General features: G+C 38.7%; 1 protein-coding gene across 2 annotated transcripts; it reads right to left on the bottom strand.

Moving 5' to 3' along the window:
- Positions 1 to 40: 40 nt before the first annotated feature.
- LOC106160125 (metabotropic glutamate receptor 3) lies at positions 41 to 11,884 on the bottom strand. Of its 2 annotated transcripts, none has more exons than XM_013536643.3 (5): positions 11,782 to 11,884; positions 8,951 to 10,446; positions 6,028 to 7,100; positions 4,270 to 4,420; positions 41 to 944 (listed from the first exon to the last, which is right to left on the bottom strand). In XM_013536643.3, the coding sequence occupies exons 2-5, from the start codon at positions 10,404 to 10,406 to the stop codon at positions 712 to 714; spliced, it is 2,913 nt and encodes a 970-aa protein (XP_013392097.3). In that variant the 5' UTR covers positions 10,407 to 10,446; positions 11,782 to 11,884; the 3' UTR covers positions 41 to 711. The 2 variants fall into 2 exon arrangements, with proteins under 2 accessions (XP_013392097.3, XP_086870669.1); XM_087014543.1 differs by lacking the exon at positions 41 to 944 and adding an exon at positions 3,017 to 3,597.
- Positions 11,885 to 19,656: the final 7,772 nt, after the last annotated feature.

The raw sequence follows: 19,656 nt of genomic DNA, 5'->3' as shown, positions 1-19,656 counted from the left end.
TACTGACTTTTTCTGAAAAAAAAGTGTTTGTAAGTCAAACTATTTTTATGAAAATTATGTATTTTTCGTTAAGAAATGGTTGACATTATTTTAAACGTACATAATATTATACTTTGCACATAACATAGGAAAATGTATATTTTACAAACAACAATTAAAATCACGTACAGGTTCACTTATATTACTAAGCAACCTTCATATAAAGTTTGTGCGAAGTTTTAAAGTTCTGGTTTCTCCCAATTATTGAGCCTCGTTTCTCTTCTGTGACACAAATCTCCACGTCAATATTTTTCGTCCAAATTAAAACGTGAAGTTTCAACCAGTATGGTTTAAGCACAACGCATTAGAGCCACATAGCTACCACGTGTGCTTCAATGCGTTTACTGGGACCTTGAAGTGAGAGAAAATATGTTTTTAAAAACATTTAGTCAACGTCTCAGTTAAGTCCAACGATCTCCAGCTATTCTGTGATTAGATTAAAAGCAGTCGCAACATGCATCACATGCACTTTTTTGGCCATTAAAGAGATTAGTGAGATCAAATAAAGTCTAAAATTAAAAATCTGATGAAAAAAATTTAAATATGCGTATCAATACCATTGCTAGATGTTAAACGCTGCGCGCAAATACCATTGCTAATACCATTGACCATATGCATATACGCTTTACGTATCAAGAGCCAAACGCTGGCCGCAAATGCCACTGCTAGAGGCTATACGCTGTACGTATCAATACTATTGTTTCCAACATTTTCTCCCTTCCTCACACAAACTGTCGTGGCTCCCATTGCGCCATTATCTTTGCACAAGGTGGCTGTGAGAGGCTGGGATTGCGTTAGGTGCGATTCTGACGATTGTGATTGCGTTGTGGTTGTGACGTTATCCTTGCAATTTGCGGTCGTCAATGGCACTATAGATTGCAACTGAAGAAGGCCGGCAGATAAGCCTGAAATGGACAGTACATGATCATAGGATGTATGCAATATATTGGCCTTCACTCTACATTTATGCTTTATCAGGTCAGTGAAGCCAAATAAAAAATTTCAAATCATAAATAAAATAGATATCAATTTGACGCATATCATGACTGTCAATTGCAATTACACATATCTTCCACGAAGAGAAAACATATTTCTGCACAGATTGAAGTTATTACTTTTTGCATATGTATTTCTGAGACGTTAGTAAGTGATGTGTCATCCGACAAGATGCAGGGCATAGATGAGAATTAAGATTGTGTGAGTAATTGGACAATACTAATGGTTAGAAGGTACTTAAATTTTGTGATCGAAATCACAACGACAAATGTTGCCTAACAAGAAGTCCATAATATCCTAGCTCTATATATAGGGCCTGCAGGTACACTGTTTAACGGTGGCTTTCGTTTATATGTTATCAATTACATTTGATAAAACCTTTTAACACACGCAATGATGGTTCCTATATTTTGTTTAAAATTATATTAAAAGTAGATTTCATAGATAAAGGATGAGAAGGCGAATTACTGTCGAAAAAAAAAATTGATCACGTTTTCCAAATATCAACCATATCTAGCGACGTTTATATCGTCCTCTTCATCCGAAAATCCAAAAAAAGTATTCTATCTATTGTGGTTATTTTAAGATTTATAATTCGCATTCTTTCCCTTTATAACATGTGTCTTTCTCTAGCTACTTCTCGCATATCAATTATAGTAGCGGATTCAGGATATAATGAAGGGGGTGTTCCTCCCACGCACCCACACCCACCGCCATCCCAATTATCCTGGACCTGCCTTTGGGGAGGAATATCTTCGTTAGTCCGCATTCACATCGAGTGGAGCCATGGCTATACAAAGCCACGAACTAAATATGGCGGACGTATATGAAAGGAAAACCGCCTAATCTTTTAATAGTCTCTCTGCCTCTCACACGCCTCCCCATGCGTCGTCCCTGCGAGGGTACAGTCATTAAATCTCGGCTCCATTGGGACGACACATGGGGAGGCGTGTGAGAGGTGGAGAGACTATTAAAAGATTAGGCGGTTTTCCTTTCATGCGGGTCCGCCATATTTAGTTCGTGGCTTTGTAGAGCCATGGCTCAAATCGATGTGAATGCTTCTTGTAAGTTAAACAATCAATTTACAGGAGATAACAATATGCTACCCATATGCGTGTCAGTAATTCCTATATTACGGGGATACTTGTTTACATGTATCTAAACTGACAGACTGTTTAACTAAACAACTTTACAGATTACAGTACAATATAAATGTACAGTACTGGTACACTAGCGGATCCAATTTTGATGGGGGGGATGCACAAGGTGATAATAGGAAGTTTTAGACTACATGTATGGGCAGCAGGGGAAAACTACACAGCTTTGTCTAGTTACGCGCGCAACGAGACAAAAACGTGTAGTTTGTCTTCCCGTATGTCCTAAAAGTACATATGTTAGTCTGAAAGCGCTTGTTGTGCTGCTTTTTCAGAGAGGGCAAAACGGTATTTTCAAAATGGGGGAGGAGGCACGTGGTCAACTGTGCCTCCCCCCCCCCCCCCCCCCCACCCCGGATCTGCCACTTTAGCCGAGTATAAACTAGCATTTTACATGTATATATGGTAAGGTGTTAGTAATTAAGTCCTATTGAGGTCACATTACTACTGTCAGTGCTATTAATGAAGTCATTACATGTTACAGGATACAGCTACTAGTACCAGGGAAAGGAATCATGTTAGTGGGGAAACAACACAGAGACAGATCCACTACAGAAACAGGGGGAGTTATTTGCTAGTAAGATACATTCATGGGGATACCGAAATAATTTGTTGTTACACTAGCGTAATTATTATTGTTATAACATTTTTACATTTTAATTAAAATTTTTACATTAAAATGTGTCGAACAAATCCTGTAAAGATTGGCAAGACTTTCACGAAACTCAACAGTAGTGCTGACACCTATCGATGGAAGTTTCATTGGAGACATATATATATATATATATATATATATATATATATATATATATATTAGTACAGGTACCTTTGTTTATATGAAAACCGCATTCTTAATTCAAATTTGTAACTTGAAAACAATCATTGGTATGACACACTTCTAACATTTAATTGACTAATATAACAGCTCATGATGCCGTCGAATGATATACTAAACAGGCTGCAAATGGATAACATCATGACGTCAATGGATATCACGGTATGCTGTAAGTGGGTACTGGAACTATGAGGAAATTTGCATATATTTGCATATATGGACCTAAGTTATCTAGGTGGCAATCCCTCAATATCAACACTTCTGCAGAGATGACAGTTTATGTGGAACATTTTCGAGTTTTTCATAACAAAAATTTTCGCTTTCTGATAATTTAAATCTTAGTTTTATTCTTTTATTCGCATATTCTTCGGAAAATGCATTGTTTAATCACGAAAAACTATTGCCTTTTCCACATAAACGTCATCGCTGCTGTCACACTAAAAGCATGCATTCGGGAACCAGACTGCATTCTCTTTGGGTGTCGATAACAGTGAGAGATTACTAAAACTAACTGAAATCTCTGCATGTTACCGTCTTTGGAATTCTGGCTGCTGCCATTATCTGAGCTAAATGCTGGAGAAAATTATTTACAAATACAATAAATCATTAGAGCAATTCCAGTTCAGTTGATTGTGATTACAACAATGTAATGACATAAAATCCTTGAACACAATATCATGTATTTGTCAGACATTTAGCATACTACCGTCGGATATTTGCAAGATTTCAAGAGCTTTTTGCACGTGGAGACATCGGTGTAACTTTGAAGGTTATGGTATTTTAATACGAAGTAACTTTGTGTGGTAAATCAAAATCCGAAAGGAGTGAAGGTTGATCCTATGCAAAACCAGGATGCCGTGCATAGAAACTGCTGAAACTGGCCATTATGAACCTTTCTTTATTAATCCACATTTAGAAATACTACTATGTCTCATTTTTTACATTGTTTGTTAACGCCTCTTTTCACCTTTCTTACAAAATTCAAATTGTTCTTGTAATAATAGCTCTAAATCCCACACCAATCACAATTATACCAAATGTACATAACAACAATGCTTTAGTGGTGTTGTTTTTGATATATATACCAATAATGTAATGTACTCAGACATGTAACAACATTTCTGGCCAAGATCTCTGGGTAGGTCAAATATACTTTTATAAGAAGCCATGTTAAGCATGATTTATCGAAACGTTTACTTTGCCAGACATGGTACAACACCGCCTTTCTGCAGTGACCATACTTACTATATTTTGTCTTGGACTTCATTGTGTCCCCCTTCGATCGGATATTTTTCTCTGGGTGGAGAAGGATCACGTGTAACTTGGGAAGGAATAAGCAGGCGATGGCCACAGTAGCACTCAGGCTTACTGATATACAGAGGGTGGTCATTTGAAACTGAAAAAGAAACAAATAACCATTAAAACACAAACAGAAATAAAACTGATTAGAACGCAATGCTATACATGTACCAGAAGGACTAGGCAGCCAGTCTAACCAATAACTTAAATCAGAAATATTCCCCCGGTCACTCCTCTTCCAGAGCATAAAGAGCCAAATAAGACAAATGGTTTTTAATTCAAGCAATTTCTCCATCCCCGCATTTAAAAATGAAACCCTGCTTGATAACTGTCTTATATTTCGATATTTGCGCGTCAGTGGAGGATGGATTCCAAGTAACGCATAAAAAACACTTCTAGTGGTTTCTTATACCACTCAAATAAAGTTGACATGCCAAGCGATAAACCGAACTGATCATGATCACTAGGTCAACTTTAAACGAACTTTAAACTACACCTTACAATTTTTGTCGTAAACTTACCTGACCTATATTTATCTGCCCCGTTTAAATTTTATGGCAGAAATATCTTTCTTTTTTTTTGGGGGGGGGGGGTAATACGTTTATTGGCAAGATATTTCTCTAAGTTATACTATTTGAAACTATATGGTGGAATTAGCTCGATTCTTGTGGTAAAAAAAAATTTACTTCAAATGCATCTTTAGGAAAAATCCTACCAATACATCCACCAGTGTGTGGGTACATGTAAAAGTACACTTCACTGCGAGTGTATAAGCGCCCCGTGAGTTATTATACAGTGTCTGGGCATGAACTGGTAAAATTGGCAGTGGGAAGGCTGCGACCCGGAGTGTCAAACATTCCGCTCACAACCGCGTTCGTCGCAGGTTACCCAGTGGTAAGAATTCAAATGAAGATTAAATGATCGATCGAGTGCGTGTAATTGGCTTACACTTGTTAAGGACTGAAGACGGCAACCTAATGTGATAGGGGATAAATCATTATTACAGATTCTAAAAGCAAGACTATTTATATCGATATATAGGTTTTAGCATTATCTCGTATTCGGCCAAACACTACTTTCATGTTTATCGCTTCATTAGATTCAGATGGAGGATCTATGTAAATTGTTGCGATTAATGCAATTGTCACAGTTATTTGATAGAGGATATAAGATTTTGTGGACTATATTTCATTGGGGGGGAAATAACACAAAAAAACATGATAACATTTTTTACAACACTTGGGGAAAGGAAAGCACTTTAACACAAAAACAGAAAATCACATCACATAACGGGTACAATGACCCCACAAATAAATGAATAAACTTGTCTCGTGAGAGGAAACGCTCCTATTCAGTTTAATTTCGGTGTGATATTTTTACATACAACCTGCTTTGGCTGATCGAATTACTTATTCCAAGTTTTCCGTCGATGACGAGATTAAATCAAACCTTTTCAAAAAATGATCAAGATTTTGAGTAATAACGTTACATCAAAAAGAGATATTTTGAATAGTTTGAAAAGCAACACAGCTTTCGTTCTTTTGTATTTCAATATGGCCGTCAATATTACCACCTAATGCGTAATTCAAATCATATTTGACCACTAATTTCACTATCATTATAACATTCAATCAGTGGTGCTCTGTTGCAAAGGCACACATACGTAACATGTATTTTTACTTTACAACATATGCGTGTACTTACTTCAAAAGAGTTGAGCGTTCCGAAGTAGATAGGCACAAACGCCAGCCATATTATACAAGTGGTATACATGGTGAACCCTATGAACTTGGACTCGTTAAAGTTCTCCGGAATGTTCCTGGTCTTTACGGCGTACACTGTACACACAATGATGAGTAACATGATGTAGGAGAGAGAAATCAGAAATGAGTAGTCTTCAATTTTACACTTAAGAACCATCTCGTCTCTCTGCCCGTTGGGGAAATAGTATCGCGTCCCTGGGGGCTCCAGAGCAAGCCAAATGCACGTGGTCATCACTTGTATTCCTATTAGAATACCAGCGATCACAACCTGTGAGCGAGGACTTATGAAAGCTGGTCTTTTTGCAGATTTTGTAGCCCTGTTGAATATTCTGTATATCCTATTGGTTTTGGTGAGGAGAGACGCGTAGATGATTGCGAACCCAAAACCTACCCCAAAGCGCTGCAATGAGCAAATGGCAGTGCTGGGCTTGGCTAGCAGGACAAAGGTCATCAGGTAACAAATCAGGCAACCGGAGAGAAGCAGATAACAGAGTTCTCTCCCGGATGCTCTCACAACCGGAGTGTCATTATGCTTAATGAACACACCAATGACTCCAATGGTGATCAGTATGGCAACCACTGCCAGAGACATGGGGACAATGGCGTAGACGCTCTCCCACTGCATGTATTGTTCCGGTATACGGTAGCACGCGGTTTTGTTCGGGTACGGCCAGTAGCCTTCACCGCAATCCTCGCACTCCACGTCGGAGGCCAGGTACTCCCAGGGGTGGGCACAAGTCGTGCAGATCCAACAACACACGTTATCTTTCACTTTCTTTATCTCCCCCTCCTTACATGGTTGACTGCACTCTGATGATGGCACCACGTCGAATTCTCTCAGGGTCCCCGAGTTCCACACTATTTCGCCCACATTTAGGTTAATGCCGTTGTGCCAGTGGCCAACCACGTGGTATTCGTATTCGCCGGTCTCTGTGTTTTGGCGGTAGTTCAGGATGTTATATCGCCCAAGACCGTCTCCGTTCGCGTCAAACTGGACCAGGCTTCCCTGGCTGTCTGTAATGAAAAATTATTGTATTACTGACTTGCAGCTTGTATAACATAAAAAAAACTTTTATATAAAAAATAAAAAACAACTATGAAGGTTCTTAGAGTTCAGACTTAAAGATCCACCTGGACACGAACTACTCGGATAAAGATGCAGAGTTTTTGATTGGACATACTGAGGCTTTTTGAAGTCAAGGGCGGATATCGGTTGATATAAAAAACAACGCCCTTCCTTGTAAATTTTGGGCAGTGAAAGTCTTGATCTCATACTCTAAAGAAGCATTCCCCTCCCTGGTCACCACATTTTACGGGCAAATTTTTGTAAAATCGGGGAAGGGGTGAGGCTGAAAACAAAACCATATACAATGTTGTGTCTTAAATTATATTGCCAAAACCATGCACATTTTTACATATGGCCGGTTTTAAATAGACCAAAGCTTATATATCGTTTATTTCAAATTTTTAAAACCTGCAAAAATATTATTTCGTTGTCTGTCTAAAACTATCCATACACTGCGTTTTGGAAAGAAGACATCGAGTACAGTCAACTTTAAGGATTTCAATAAACTGGATTTTTCAAAATTGGTCTCACAGCTTTGCACGTAACCATGTAAACGAGTATTCTGAAATAAGACAGTGCTGCTGGTATGGAAGGTATGGGACCAAGGTCTCTCACTGGATCAAAGGGAAGGAATCGTTCAATGAGCCATAACGCTGTTCATGTATCTTTGGTCCTTGTAGACACAGGATTTTATTCGGGTCACTGCACAACACCCCAAGCTTTTAGTCGACAAGGGAACGGTGATTTTTTTGTTCATTTCGCCTACCTCGCTTCTAAATTTAAGATGACTTGTACTAGTAACCTGCAAACGCGTGTCAGACCCCAAAACATCAAGTTTAACCCAGATGGAAGGCAGAAATGATATAACTTCAGTCGGTACGTGTATATAGGCTAACTACTAACGGAATAATGTGTAAAACCAACCCTTCTGTTATAAAATTGCGAATTCCCGATGCAGATGAAATCGTTCAGAACATGTAATTAATCTTTAATCACCATACGGAGATGTCACTCGCAGGCGCTGTTCCTATTCCATTTACAATATTAACGGTGGATCATCCCTTAGCTTAAGAGGTATCCCCCTTTCCCCAAGACTTAAAATAAAGATAATTAACAAACGAATCGCGACAAAACCAAGTTATTTTCCAGCCTTGTGTCCTATATATGGTCCTATATAAAAGCTTTGCTTCATGTTTTTTTTTTTTTTTTTTTTTTTTTTTTTTTTTTTTTTTTTTTGATTAATCTCGTCAGTCACTAGTGTCCTGAAAATAGTCTTTTTTTTTAGATTTCCTTTTACGTTATAAATATACAGTTAGTATCTTGTGGCAGTAAAGGCAATTAACACTGCATCCTTAAAGCTGTGATTATTAAGTGCCACTCTGCTATACAACGTATCATGGTATTATCATTCAAAACTATTGGCCTCAGTCTCACAGTGGCCTTACAATCGCAGTTCCAAGAGATTAGACTTAATTAAGTTTCAGAATAATGAAATAATAACAATGTAGCCTCTGATGCACACTTTAATATGTAGATATTTTCCCTAAGCTGGCACGCACTGGTATTTACTGCAGTAAGATCCCAAACCTGATAATCGCAAAAATGCGATTGTACTGGTTGAATTTTTTCCACAGGCACGTTTTCAACGTACCAGTATACAGAGTCTAGATTTTGGAAGTTTTGATATAGATTTTCCATACCAGTGCAGGAGATAATCCGCTCTCCTAAAAGAGAGAGAGAGAGAGAGAGAGAGAGAGAGAGAGAGAGAGAGAGAGAGAGATGGGGGGATATTACGTACCTAAAAATTCCACCTTTAAGATATAGTCTTGAAAAAGCTTATGTCCGTCAATCTCCTTCATGGCCGCGCACATGCCTCCCGTGTGGTTCACCCCACACTCATCTTTCATCATGCTCCCCAGGGCTCGGGCCAGGGAGTAAACAGCGTCGTACACGAAGGGGACCTTGGTCTCTTGGACGTGCGCTTTACCGGAAACCTCATACCCGGTGCACTCTTTCTTTCCGAAAGTGTAACCAGTGCTGGGGTCGTCTTTAAACACACACCCATGCGCCATCTCCCAGTATTGCTTGAACCATGGGTTACGGGTGTTGTTCATGGGGTCGAGACTGAGAAAATACTCGTCGAACTCTGGTATTAGGTTCGACTGGAGTTCTATGGTCAATGCACCCTGGGCAGAGATCCCGTTGTTTTGCACGGGAGAAACCTGGGTACCCCATCCGTCGCTCGCGATCCACACGAGGCGCGTGACGTTTTTCCTCGTGGCGGCGCTCAGCAGCCCACGCGCATCTTCTCCGCGAAGGAACAGTATGACGGCCTTTGCCTCTGTCTTTTCTAGTAAATTATCCAGTTTATCATCAAAAATCTTATCCGTTGCAGATGCCGGGATTTTCTCGGTCGTTGCTATGCAGATGTTCCTGGTTCTCGCCTCGGCGAGGAATGAATCTATCCCCGATTGTCCGTAGTCCCCGTCCGACCCGACGGCCGAAATGTACGTCCAGTTGAACAGGGTGACAATGTCCACTAAGGCTTTAGCCTGAAGCTTGTCTGGTGGCACGGTTCGAGCGAAGAAGTCAAAACGCACCTTGTCGCTAAGCGCAGCGCTAGTGGAAGCGTAGCTGATCTGCGGGATTTTGAATAACCGGAGAAGGTTGGCTACCTGTATGGAGACGCTACTGTACGACCCGCCAATGACCCCAGCGACAGGAGCCGGGGGAGATTTGGGAACGGCTGTAGAGTTGTCCTCACACCAAAAATCATCGACTTCCATTCTCGACAGGGAACCACGCACGTATTCCAGGGACTGCTCCAACGCATGGGTATCAGTGGAGCACGTGTCGAAAATGGTGGCTCCGATCGTGATTCCGGGCAAAATCGTCCCATTCCGGTTGATTTCGTCAATGGCAAAAAGCATGGCCTCCAGTCGCTGTATCCCCCGATCCGGCATAATTTCGCCGCAGTGATCCAGCCCTGCAGCGCCCTTCTGGTGAACGGGGAAAAGACCCCCGAATATAATCTCGCCCTGAATCCGAGCCGCCTGCGACTCGTAGTGGTCCAAGGGCTGTGTTGATTCCGATGAAGAATTTCGAAAAAGCTCGACACTCTTTTGCTTAAAGTGGAGAATTTCTTCAAAATCCCTGGCAGACGAGATTTCGAACGCTGTCATTAATAAAACCACAGTTTCGACACATTGTCTGATGGTCCCCTCAGATACCAATGGTGCCATATTTGAAATCATTGGAATAGCGAAACTTGACACGGCTGCGCCGGGAAATAACCTGAAATATTTAATTGAAACTCTGATTACCACAGCGTCTGTACATTTTGCCTTCTGACAAACCAAATGCCTTGTAGCCAGTTTCTCGGTCAAATGCAGTCGAGTCGAGGCTGTATTAACTGCACTAAAATCGAATTGCGTGTTTTGGTGTCTCGTTGGGCGGGTAACCCTCCCTCAGGGCAATCTCCATAGAACTCATTACAGCGCTCATTGCTTAACGCCAACCTACAGAGGTAGTTGTAATTATAGTTACACTACGGTTACTATTGAGATTCAATGCAGCTAAGATGGGATCTCACGAAGCCAGTAAAGATATTTTCGATGGTCAGTGTAGTCCCTTTGTATACAATCAGCTGATCGAAAAGTTAGGGGGAAAGTAATCAGGCAATACTGAAGAAACACTCAGTTGGGTGTGAATCATGACTTTCCCATTCAATTACCTCGTTATGAGTTAAGATCAATTGTGTACAGTTTTGGCTGTGCGTTGAAAAATAAATTCAAAACTGGATGTTGGGGTATATGCATGACCGTTGTCACTTTTGTATATCTTCATCTTGGATAAATTCATATACATGTACCTGTGTTCCCTTGTCATCACAATTCGGTTCTTTTTTATTTCTAAAGGAATGGCACTACAGTACAATGTGGAAAAACTTCCTGCCAAAACTATTGGTTTCAAAATACACTTTTAAATTAAAACTTTATATTGTTGCTTTATGATTTTAACTATTTCAAAGATTTTCTCCCCATTGCGCAATGAATAACCCAGACATAATCTAATTGAATAATAGCCGATAACATTCTGTTTAGAGCAAGATGTATTCAGCAACACAGTGCCGTCGCTATACCTAGATTACTAGATGATCTCTGGTGTATGTTTTAAAGCGTGAACTCAGTACCCCAATGTCACCTATGGGACGCGCATTATCTACCCGTCAATATCCTTATTTTGGTCTTGTGTTCAATCTACACCTCTATGTGTAAATGACCCCAATTGCGACTCTAAGAGACGCCAAAAAGCATCGATCACCTTGCAGTCTTGATGAGGAACACATGTGCACGTGGCAATGTGTTAGTTTCAGCGTTTTATGTGCCGTCATTTGCAAATTCCACAAAAGCTGGGTCGCGGTCCTTCGGCTTAAACTTATAACATTATATCATAAAATCTTTCGGAGTTATGCGTATACGTTACAATTTAAAACTTTACACAATGCTGTAGCATTCAATATCACATTACATGATAGGTATATCTGACTGTTTTAACTTGAAATTAAACGTAAATACAAAGATAAACAAGTATATCATGAGGTGCTATTAGGTGATGCTTACTGTATACCTCTTTTATTCTTCCTTGCAGCTTATCTTGGCATCCTCAGCAATTACATCTATCGTATGCTACGGCAGAGCGTTATTAAAGCAGTGAACCAGCAGCGCATCTGTAAAAGAAGAAAAAATTTTAAACATCGCACTCAAAAGAAACGTGCGTTTTAGCAAAATGTGATTGTGAGTGATATGACACACTTAAAACACAGCGGTGCCATTTTTCAAATTAAAACATGCTTTTTCTGTTTTGATAAAAAAACATAAATTATCTCCCATAGGACTACTTCAAAAGATTACAACATACTAGTGATATTTCATATTCAATCCCAATGCCCAATGTAAACGTAAAACACTGCAATATACAGAGCTGCTTGTGATGAAAGTAAAAACAGTCTGAGCCTACATGCATGTTAATTTGGTTAATCTGGACGCACTGCATTCATAAGGCCGTTTTTTTATGCTATATGACCAACGGAGGCTAGAAAACCAATGATAAATTGTTCGTTTTGGAGATGTTCCAACTCTGCCTCTCATTTATTTTTTATGCCACCTTTACTGACAAAAAAAACTGAGATATTTATCCCGTAGACCCTTTGGCATGCATTGATCTTTTTGCACTTCGTGAAATCATTCGTAAATTCATGTATGTACTCTGGTATAAGATCTACCAAAGCATGCAGAACACCCAGCTATACGGAACTCTGCGGCTAAAACATGAGGGGCCGCAAACCTGCCTGACAGATATTACTCAGTTTATGTCAGTTTATTCTATTTACTTTTCATCTATGTCTTTATTATCATGTGCATAAAATCACATTTGGATTCTTCGAAAATTTAAGGCCTATAAAGCAGCACCATGTGCTACAACGTAGTATGACCGCAATTATCAACTTTTCGAGATCCAAAACTTATTTTTATAATTTTTTATCTATAAAACCTTGTTTTAACATATTAAGATATTTATATCTAACTAAGACTGTTTAGGTATGTCGTGGTCTGCCGTGCTGTCAAATTAAAGACCAACATTATTTGTGAAAGTCTATGGTGAAACTGTGAATGAGCACTGCCGATCTCGGTTGTTCACGGAATCGTTAGTACCGTCCATTATATGACGTGCCCTCACAGAAGGTACAGGCAAGTCTGACGTGCATCAGTAATAAAATGATACAAAAGTGAAACTTCGTGCAAGTACGTTAAAATAGCTGCATTGGAGATAAACTTAGTTTCATGGGGAGATGAACAACCCTTTTTCATTCACCAAAGTAATTTATTGGGTGTCGGGGCTCTGATATCCAATAAACAGTTCATCTTTGTTAACTTTCAATTAGACAACCGGGAATCTTGGCGAGGTTCTAATTGGCACCTTACCTAGCTGAAATTCCGACTGGCATCTCATATTGTCAATCTTCCTTGCTCAGAGTTTCGACTGCGGTATAATAAAATTCTAACAATTTTTTCTGTGGTCTTTTTACTAATCCAGTCTTTCATTTAAACACTTACCACACCTCCAATTTATTGGGTCTTGGATATCCTCATTTGCGACTTTTCTTGAATTCATTACAAACAGAAATATCCGACAAAGTGATTACAATCAGTAACGACGACGATCAAATGGCAGCAATGGTCATGAACCTAAACAGCAGCAGAAATATATATCACCACTTTCTTCAAATGTCACATATGCGACAAGAAGAAACGCATCGATCTGTATGCCATAGTTTGTCTTTTGAATAATTTCATTAAATTGTCATCTTCTGCTTGAACTTTGTCACCTTTGCAGGGATCTGACGCGGCTTGCCAGCATATATATGTATAATTCCAATACTCTGAAGACTGAATACCTCGTGGTAACATGCTAAATGACTTTTGCATTTGATATGTATTACGACGGAAAACCCAATATTTACTGTTTTATGTAGAAACACTCAGCCAGTGATCGTTCCTCAATTGTCCCAAAGCTACAAGGAAACGTTTTAGATAAAGAGCATGCTATCAACTTCATATATTGTAAATCTTTCTTGTGAAACACACACTACTTGTATTTAAAAGGTCTTTTTGGGGAACGAGTACTGACAGACATTTAGACCATATACTAGCATTATATATTTGGAAGCAGGGAACCGATTTTCTCTCCCAAACCACTCCTGCTAGTACGACGCTTATGCAATGCTTGGAAACCCCAGACGAGATTGTTAAGGTTTAATATACCGTCGTGTCTAAACGGAGAGCATACGCATGGGAATTCCGCCTTCCATGGAGATGCTTTGATTTTTACATCCAATTAACAAACCATGTTATAAACCTAATTTCAGACTCTAACTGTATAGCATGACATTGTAGTCCAATCCACCGCTTTAAGTGGAGGTTCAAAGGAGGCCCTGAAAAGCCATTGCCTGCCTTAAGCTACTTCTGCGCGCACCAACGATTCCATATACTCCTACACCAAGTCTTGATTCACCAAGGGTAATCCTGGCGTTCTAGCTGGAACTGCGAGGTTTAATTGAAAACATCGATCTAGAAGTCCTCTCTTTAAGTGCTTGCGCATTCCTCTTAATTAATACCCTCATTTAAGCTGGGTTCGATTAGTGATCGATCACGTGAATGACATTTTGATAGCGTATGCCTCCATGAGCAATTTGCGGAAACAGCACTGTGAAATGATTGGTCATTTGTTTTCGCGTGCATTGGCTTAGCACCAAATGAACTCTTCGTACTTTTGGAGGATGAGAATACAAATCTGATTACGTTACATCTTCCATCATATTTATACGTGGATAAAAGAAATAAATGTAATTTCAATCGATTTCACTTCTTGCAAAAAAAATGACATTCCACACACTTGCAAATATTCGAAAAACAGACTTCAGATGTGTATACATACGTGCACATGCTTTAATTTAATTGCCCTAATCATTTTCTATATATCTGTTCATTTGTCAAGTTTGACTAACGGAATGTAAAGGAAAGTCCAATAGAATTTTGTTGTTTTCGGCATTATATGGCCTACCAAAGAAAAAAATAAGAAGTAAAATCCAAATAGAAAATAAATGGACAAATAATATAGTTTAGCCTAGTTACCACGGTGACACTTGGGGACACCTTACAATAGCCTCATTGGTACAGAGAAACTGACCATACCTAATTCAGTGACCTTTGCATTGTAATGCTGCTTGTTTTGTAACCTAATCAAGCCGCGTTTAATTTCGTAGTCCCCGTTCAAAATATGTGGCAGTTAACGTGACAATTTAAAGCCAGAAATTATGAACAATTTGCTTTCAATTGTAACGCTAGCGACAAGTGCGGTATTATATGGGTATGAATTGTTTTTTCATGGTCTTGACACAAGACAGAATTTACTTATTTGAAATTTAGAATGAAGAGACTACATCCGACAGCACTGCATGGTGTCAGTGTTCATGACTGTCGAGAGTTAATGAATAGTGTTGAAAACCTTTCGAAAGATCACGCTTCTTAAAATCTAAAGCGATTTCAAATTGCCAACAACCCACGCTGTGAAGTTAGAACGAACATGTATTTTGCCTTGAAGTTACTGCGTTGACGTGTATCATATAATACTCTTCTGTTCCATAAATCAACCCTAGATGTCACAAGCGCGGTTATTCAATCGTAGGGTTGACACCTAAACCGTGTTCAACTTTTGTGTCAGGATACTTTTTAGTCATTTAACCGTAGGGCTTTATTATGTTCGCCCTTCTCTCGAAAGGCCATTAGACCAAAACCCGTCCTTCCCATTAAGGTATATCCATTATAGAAGGATTATATTTCAAATAGGCTATTGCTATTAATCAACCTTGTAACACTTCGCCAACGTTAAGTTCCAAAAATGAGTTACTTTATCGAAATTACCTGCATGTAGCCATGTAGCCTAGCAAAATTTTAGGCTTCTTGCAAACTGCAATTTTGCTGCAAATTTGCAAAAAAGGAATTTTATAATGCAAATAAGGCACTGTTTTAATTTGAAAGGATGCAAGTTAAGACTTCTCACAAACTTGCTGCAAACTTTGGATGCTCTTGCAAATTTGAAGCAACAATTTTTTACTTACCACAACCAGCAAACAGTCTTGCAATCTCTTAATTTTGCAGCAAACTTTTCATTTCGACCTGCATGCTAAGATTTAATTAGGATCTTATTTACTATTGGAGGTGATTTTTGTACTCATTTTGGATTTGTTGATGAAGAACACGCATGTCATCATGCATCCCCTCCTAACAAACATGTTGGCAAGAACCAAGAAGACACATCATGTTCCAGTCTACATCATGTAATTCTCTCTTTTATGATAAGCCTTGGTAGGCAATATCCTTATGTTCCGATTGAAATGTATTTATTGCCATGTACCACAGACAGAAGCCAACAACCAAAGTTCTAAGCTTAAACTAAGTAAGAAACAACAAACAGCCGTGTAACAAACAGACTACTTAGTCCTATCCCTGCCACATTAACACTCTCTTTGAAGAATGTTAATAAAGATATAACATACAGGTATGTTCTTAAATGTACAAAACAAACTTCCCTGACACTTTAATTTTGGTCACTGTTCCAAGACATCTGGTGATATCTAATAACCGCCAACAAAAGCACATTTCCAATAAATTAACATGACTGTATATGCATTATTTTTATAATCGGCATACAAGACAAAATTTCATCTTTCAATAAGAGCTCAATCGCGTGTGAAATCTGATATTTTCAAGATTACCCTGAATATATGCATGCTGGGATTTAATTAGGATCTTATTTAATATTGGAGGAGATTTCTGTACTAATTTTTGATTTTGTTGATGAAGTAAACGCATGTCACCATGCATCCCCTCCTAACAAACATGTTGGCAAGTATATATATATATATATATAGAGAGAGAGAGAGAGAGAGAGAGAGAGAGAGAGAGAGAGAGAGAGAGAGAGAGAGCACTATGTATGTCAGACGAGAATCGTTTAGAATTCAAATATATAAATCAATGATACAACCTTTCTTTTAATGAAACAAGCAATACATACTCGTGTTGTGTATTTGAAATTTGCAAAACTACAGATTTGTTGGAATTGGGTGGCTTTTGTACAAATCAATGGTTCGTTACTCATAGGGGATACAGATCAATATCATTTAATTGTATGAATACTCTTTGTTCGAGACAAACTATCGTGCCACTTCCGTGAGCAAAATGTTGAGTGAAAATGCTCACAGCAAAATGTAATTGAATTCATCATCTCCCTTTTTTTTTACTATTCTATTTGTAGACAAATCTAACATGCAGTGGTGACTCATTTTCTAAAACAAGTATAAACTCTACCACAGCTAAAGTTTACTCCTTGGAATAAAGTAATGGTTTATAGTACATGTAGTTCTAGATATACACGCCTAATATTCGTCGATTTTGTAATCAGTCTGAAACTACGCACCCTTTTTATTGAATATTGCCGTACATTGTTGTACTTTGTGTGAACTTGTTCACCGACTTACCACCATAGTCCACAAACCTTGTCCTCTTGATGTTGTGTTATACTGGCGAAAAGGCGATTTACTTGGGAACTCAGTACGTACTTTTATTTATTTATACATATTTTTGCTGCCCGATAGCCTGGATACAATGATCTAATTTGACATAAGATTGTTAATGCATGTCTTCACGTGTGCCTGTATTCATCGTATTAAATAAAGATGCTCATGTAACTGTTACCACGGCATTCTCTGCCTGACAGAGCACCTGTTCTCTTTATTGGAACCAAACGTGGTTTAATACTCTCCATGCGTTCAGGCTGCCAAACAATTACCGACATTGCACAGAACACAGACGTAAAAATATCTCACATAAGGAAGGTTCGTACCTATCATGTTATTACTTGTACCTCGTTAAGACTAAAATGTCACTGATCCATCATGTCATGTAAATTGAATTTTCTGTGCATATTTTTGTTGATTGTACCATCTAAATATCGTGAAGGGAAAATATTTTCACCAACACCCAATTTCTGAAATGAAAATAACTGATCTTACCTCGGCCCTCATCTGAAAAGAGAGACAAGACCCACATTGGAACTGTAAATTTAAACTTTAGAAATCCAAGTTCGTTTATGCCTCAAGTTCTATTGGGCCCGAACCTCAAGCTTATTCATAGACGCAGAAAAATTATAAAGTCACATTATTTCTATTTAAATTGACAATAGGTAGTCGTTAATTTTATCCAAGAATAGCAGAACAAAACATCAGATAGGAATTTCATCAGCTTTGTTACACACTAAGAATAAAGCAGTGATTATTTTAACCTACAGCTTCACAAGTTACTGTTCTATTGCTGACTGGAGAAAAACTTCTGTTTTATTCTTGGCATGCAGTAGAATTAGATGCCTTTGCGCATTGTGCACGTCTTGAATGCGGAGACCAGATTACAGAAACAGATTAAAATTAGCCATCTTAAGAATGGCCATTAAGAACCATTGTAATTATTATTTATACGAATGTCCATTACACTTCATTGATATGGGCACGGATGAACGGGTCCATTGAAATTCGATTAAATGCTCGTCACCATCATTGGCATGAAGAGGCCGGGGATGGTTCTATTCCCTTGTGATCACTTTAGACTTGTTTATGCCATATAAATTCGGTTAATTCATATAAAGTATGATACGTTTAATTAAGATTTGTTTACATCAAACTGCCTCATCTCGCCGAGTTAGGGTGTATGTCGTTTCCGCGGTGCTGTTGGTCTTTTGCTCGATATCATTCGTACAAATTGAGTTCTAGGCTGATTATATCTTATTCACTGTCACTTTAATCATTTTTGATGAATGGATACGGATTAAGATGTACTCAGCGCACATTTACTTTGACGAGAGAATTATAAATATTGCACTTCTATTACAGATCGTTGTCATAGAAAAAAAGGATTCAAAATTCTAGATGTATTGTAAAGACTTGTTTGTTTTAAACACTTCATTATTCTCTCTCTCTCTCTCTGTTTCGAATTTCCTTTCCTTTCTTGCCACTGAACTACCTCTAAGAGTCGTCTGTGACTCGTACACTTAACAGAGCTTTCTAGGTTGATCTGATAACTGCTAACCCAGTCCCATCAGGACTTTTAAACGGATTGGGCATTTACTAACAGTACACGCAAATCTTTTAGCACTAACACCCATATTAACAACATAACCCACGAATTGACCACCACTACCAGAGCGGATGAATGTTAGGGCTAGGAATCGAGTTGGTGGTTAATTCATGGGTTATGTGGTTAATGTGGGCGTTAGTGCTAACAGATCTGTGGGTAGTGTTAGTAAACGCCTAATCCGTTTATAAGGCCTGCCCACGGAGTCTGCCCAAATAAATGTCTAGATGACCAGTAATACAAAACAGAAGACGTTAACTTACGTAAATGCATCACGTTAGAAACACGGTTATTTCTAAATTGACCAAAAAAAACGTTAACTTCTAATGTAATTACACAATTCTTACATTGAACGTACCTGATTTGTCCTTGAGGTTTTACACATCATCCATAGATGCCTCTGAAGTATTATTATTTGATGAGCCGTGATTGGATTTGCGGTGAATTTCGACAGAAACGCGCAGGGTTGCAGTCTGATTGCTCAAAACGATCAAAGAATCTAGATGGCTGTTCTTATATTGACCTATACCGCCGCTCAATCAAGGCAATGACAGGCAGTCACACCGCCCCCAACGTGGAAAATATGAAAACATGGCTCTTGTTCTACTAGAGTGACAAACGAGTAGCTTGAAATAAGGCCAATAACGTTAAGACGCTGTTCCATTGTGCGTTGTTCATACGCCAACTTTGTCGCCACTGTCACTTAACTTTAATGGACAATACGACACGCGTAGATTTCTTAAAACCAAATCAATAGCCA

The sequence above is a fragment of the Lingula anatina genome, chromosome 6 (genome assembly GCF_051362555.1).
Source record: "Lingula anatina isolate TDL-2025a chromosome 6, LinAna3.0, whole genome shotgun sequence".
Lineage (NCBI taxonomy): Eukaryota > Metazoa > Brachiopoda > Lingulata > Lingulida > Lingulidae > Lingula > Lingula anatina.
This window is presented reverse-complemented; position numbering and strand designations above follow the sequence as displayed.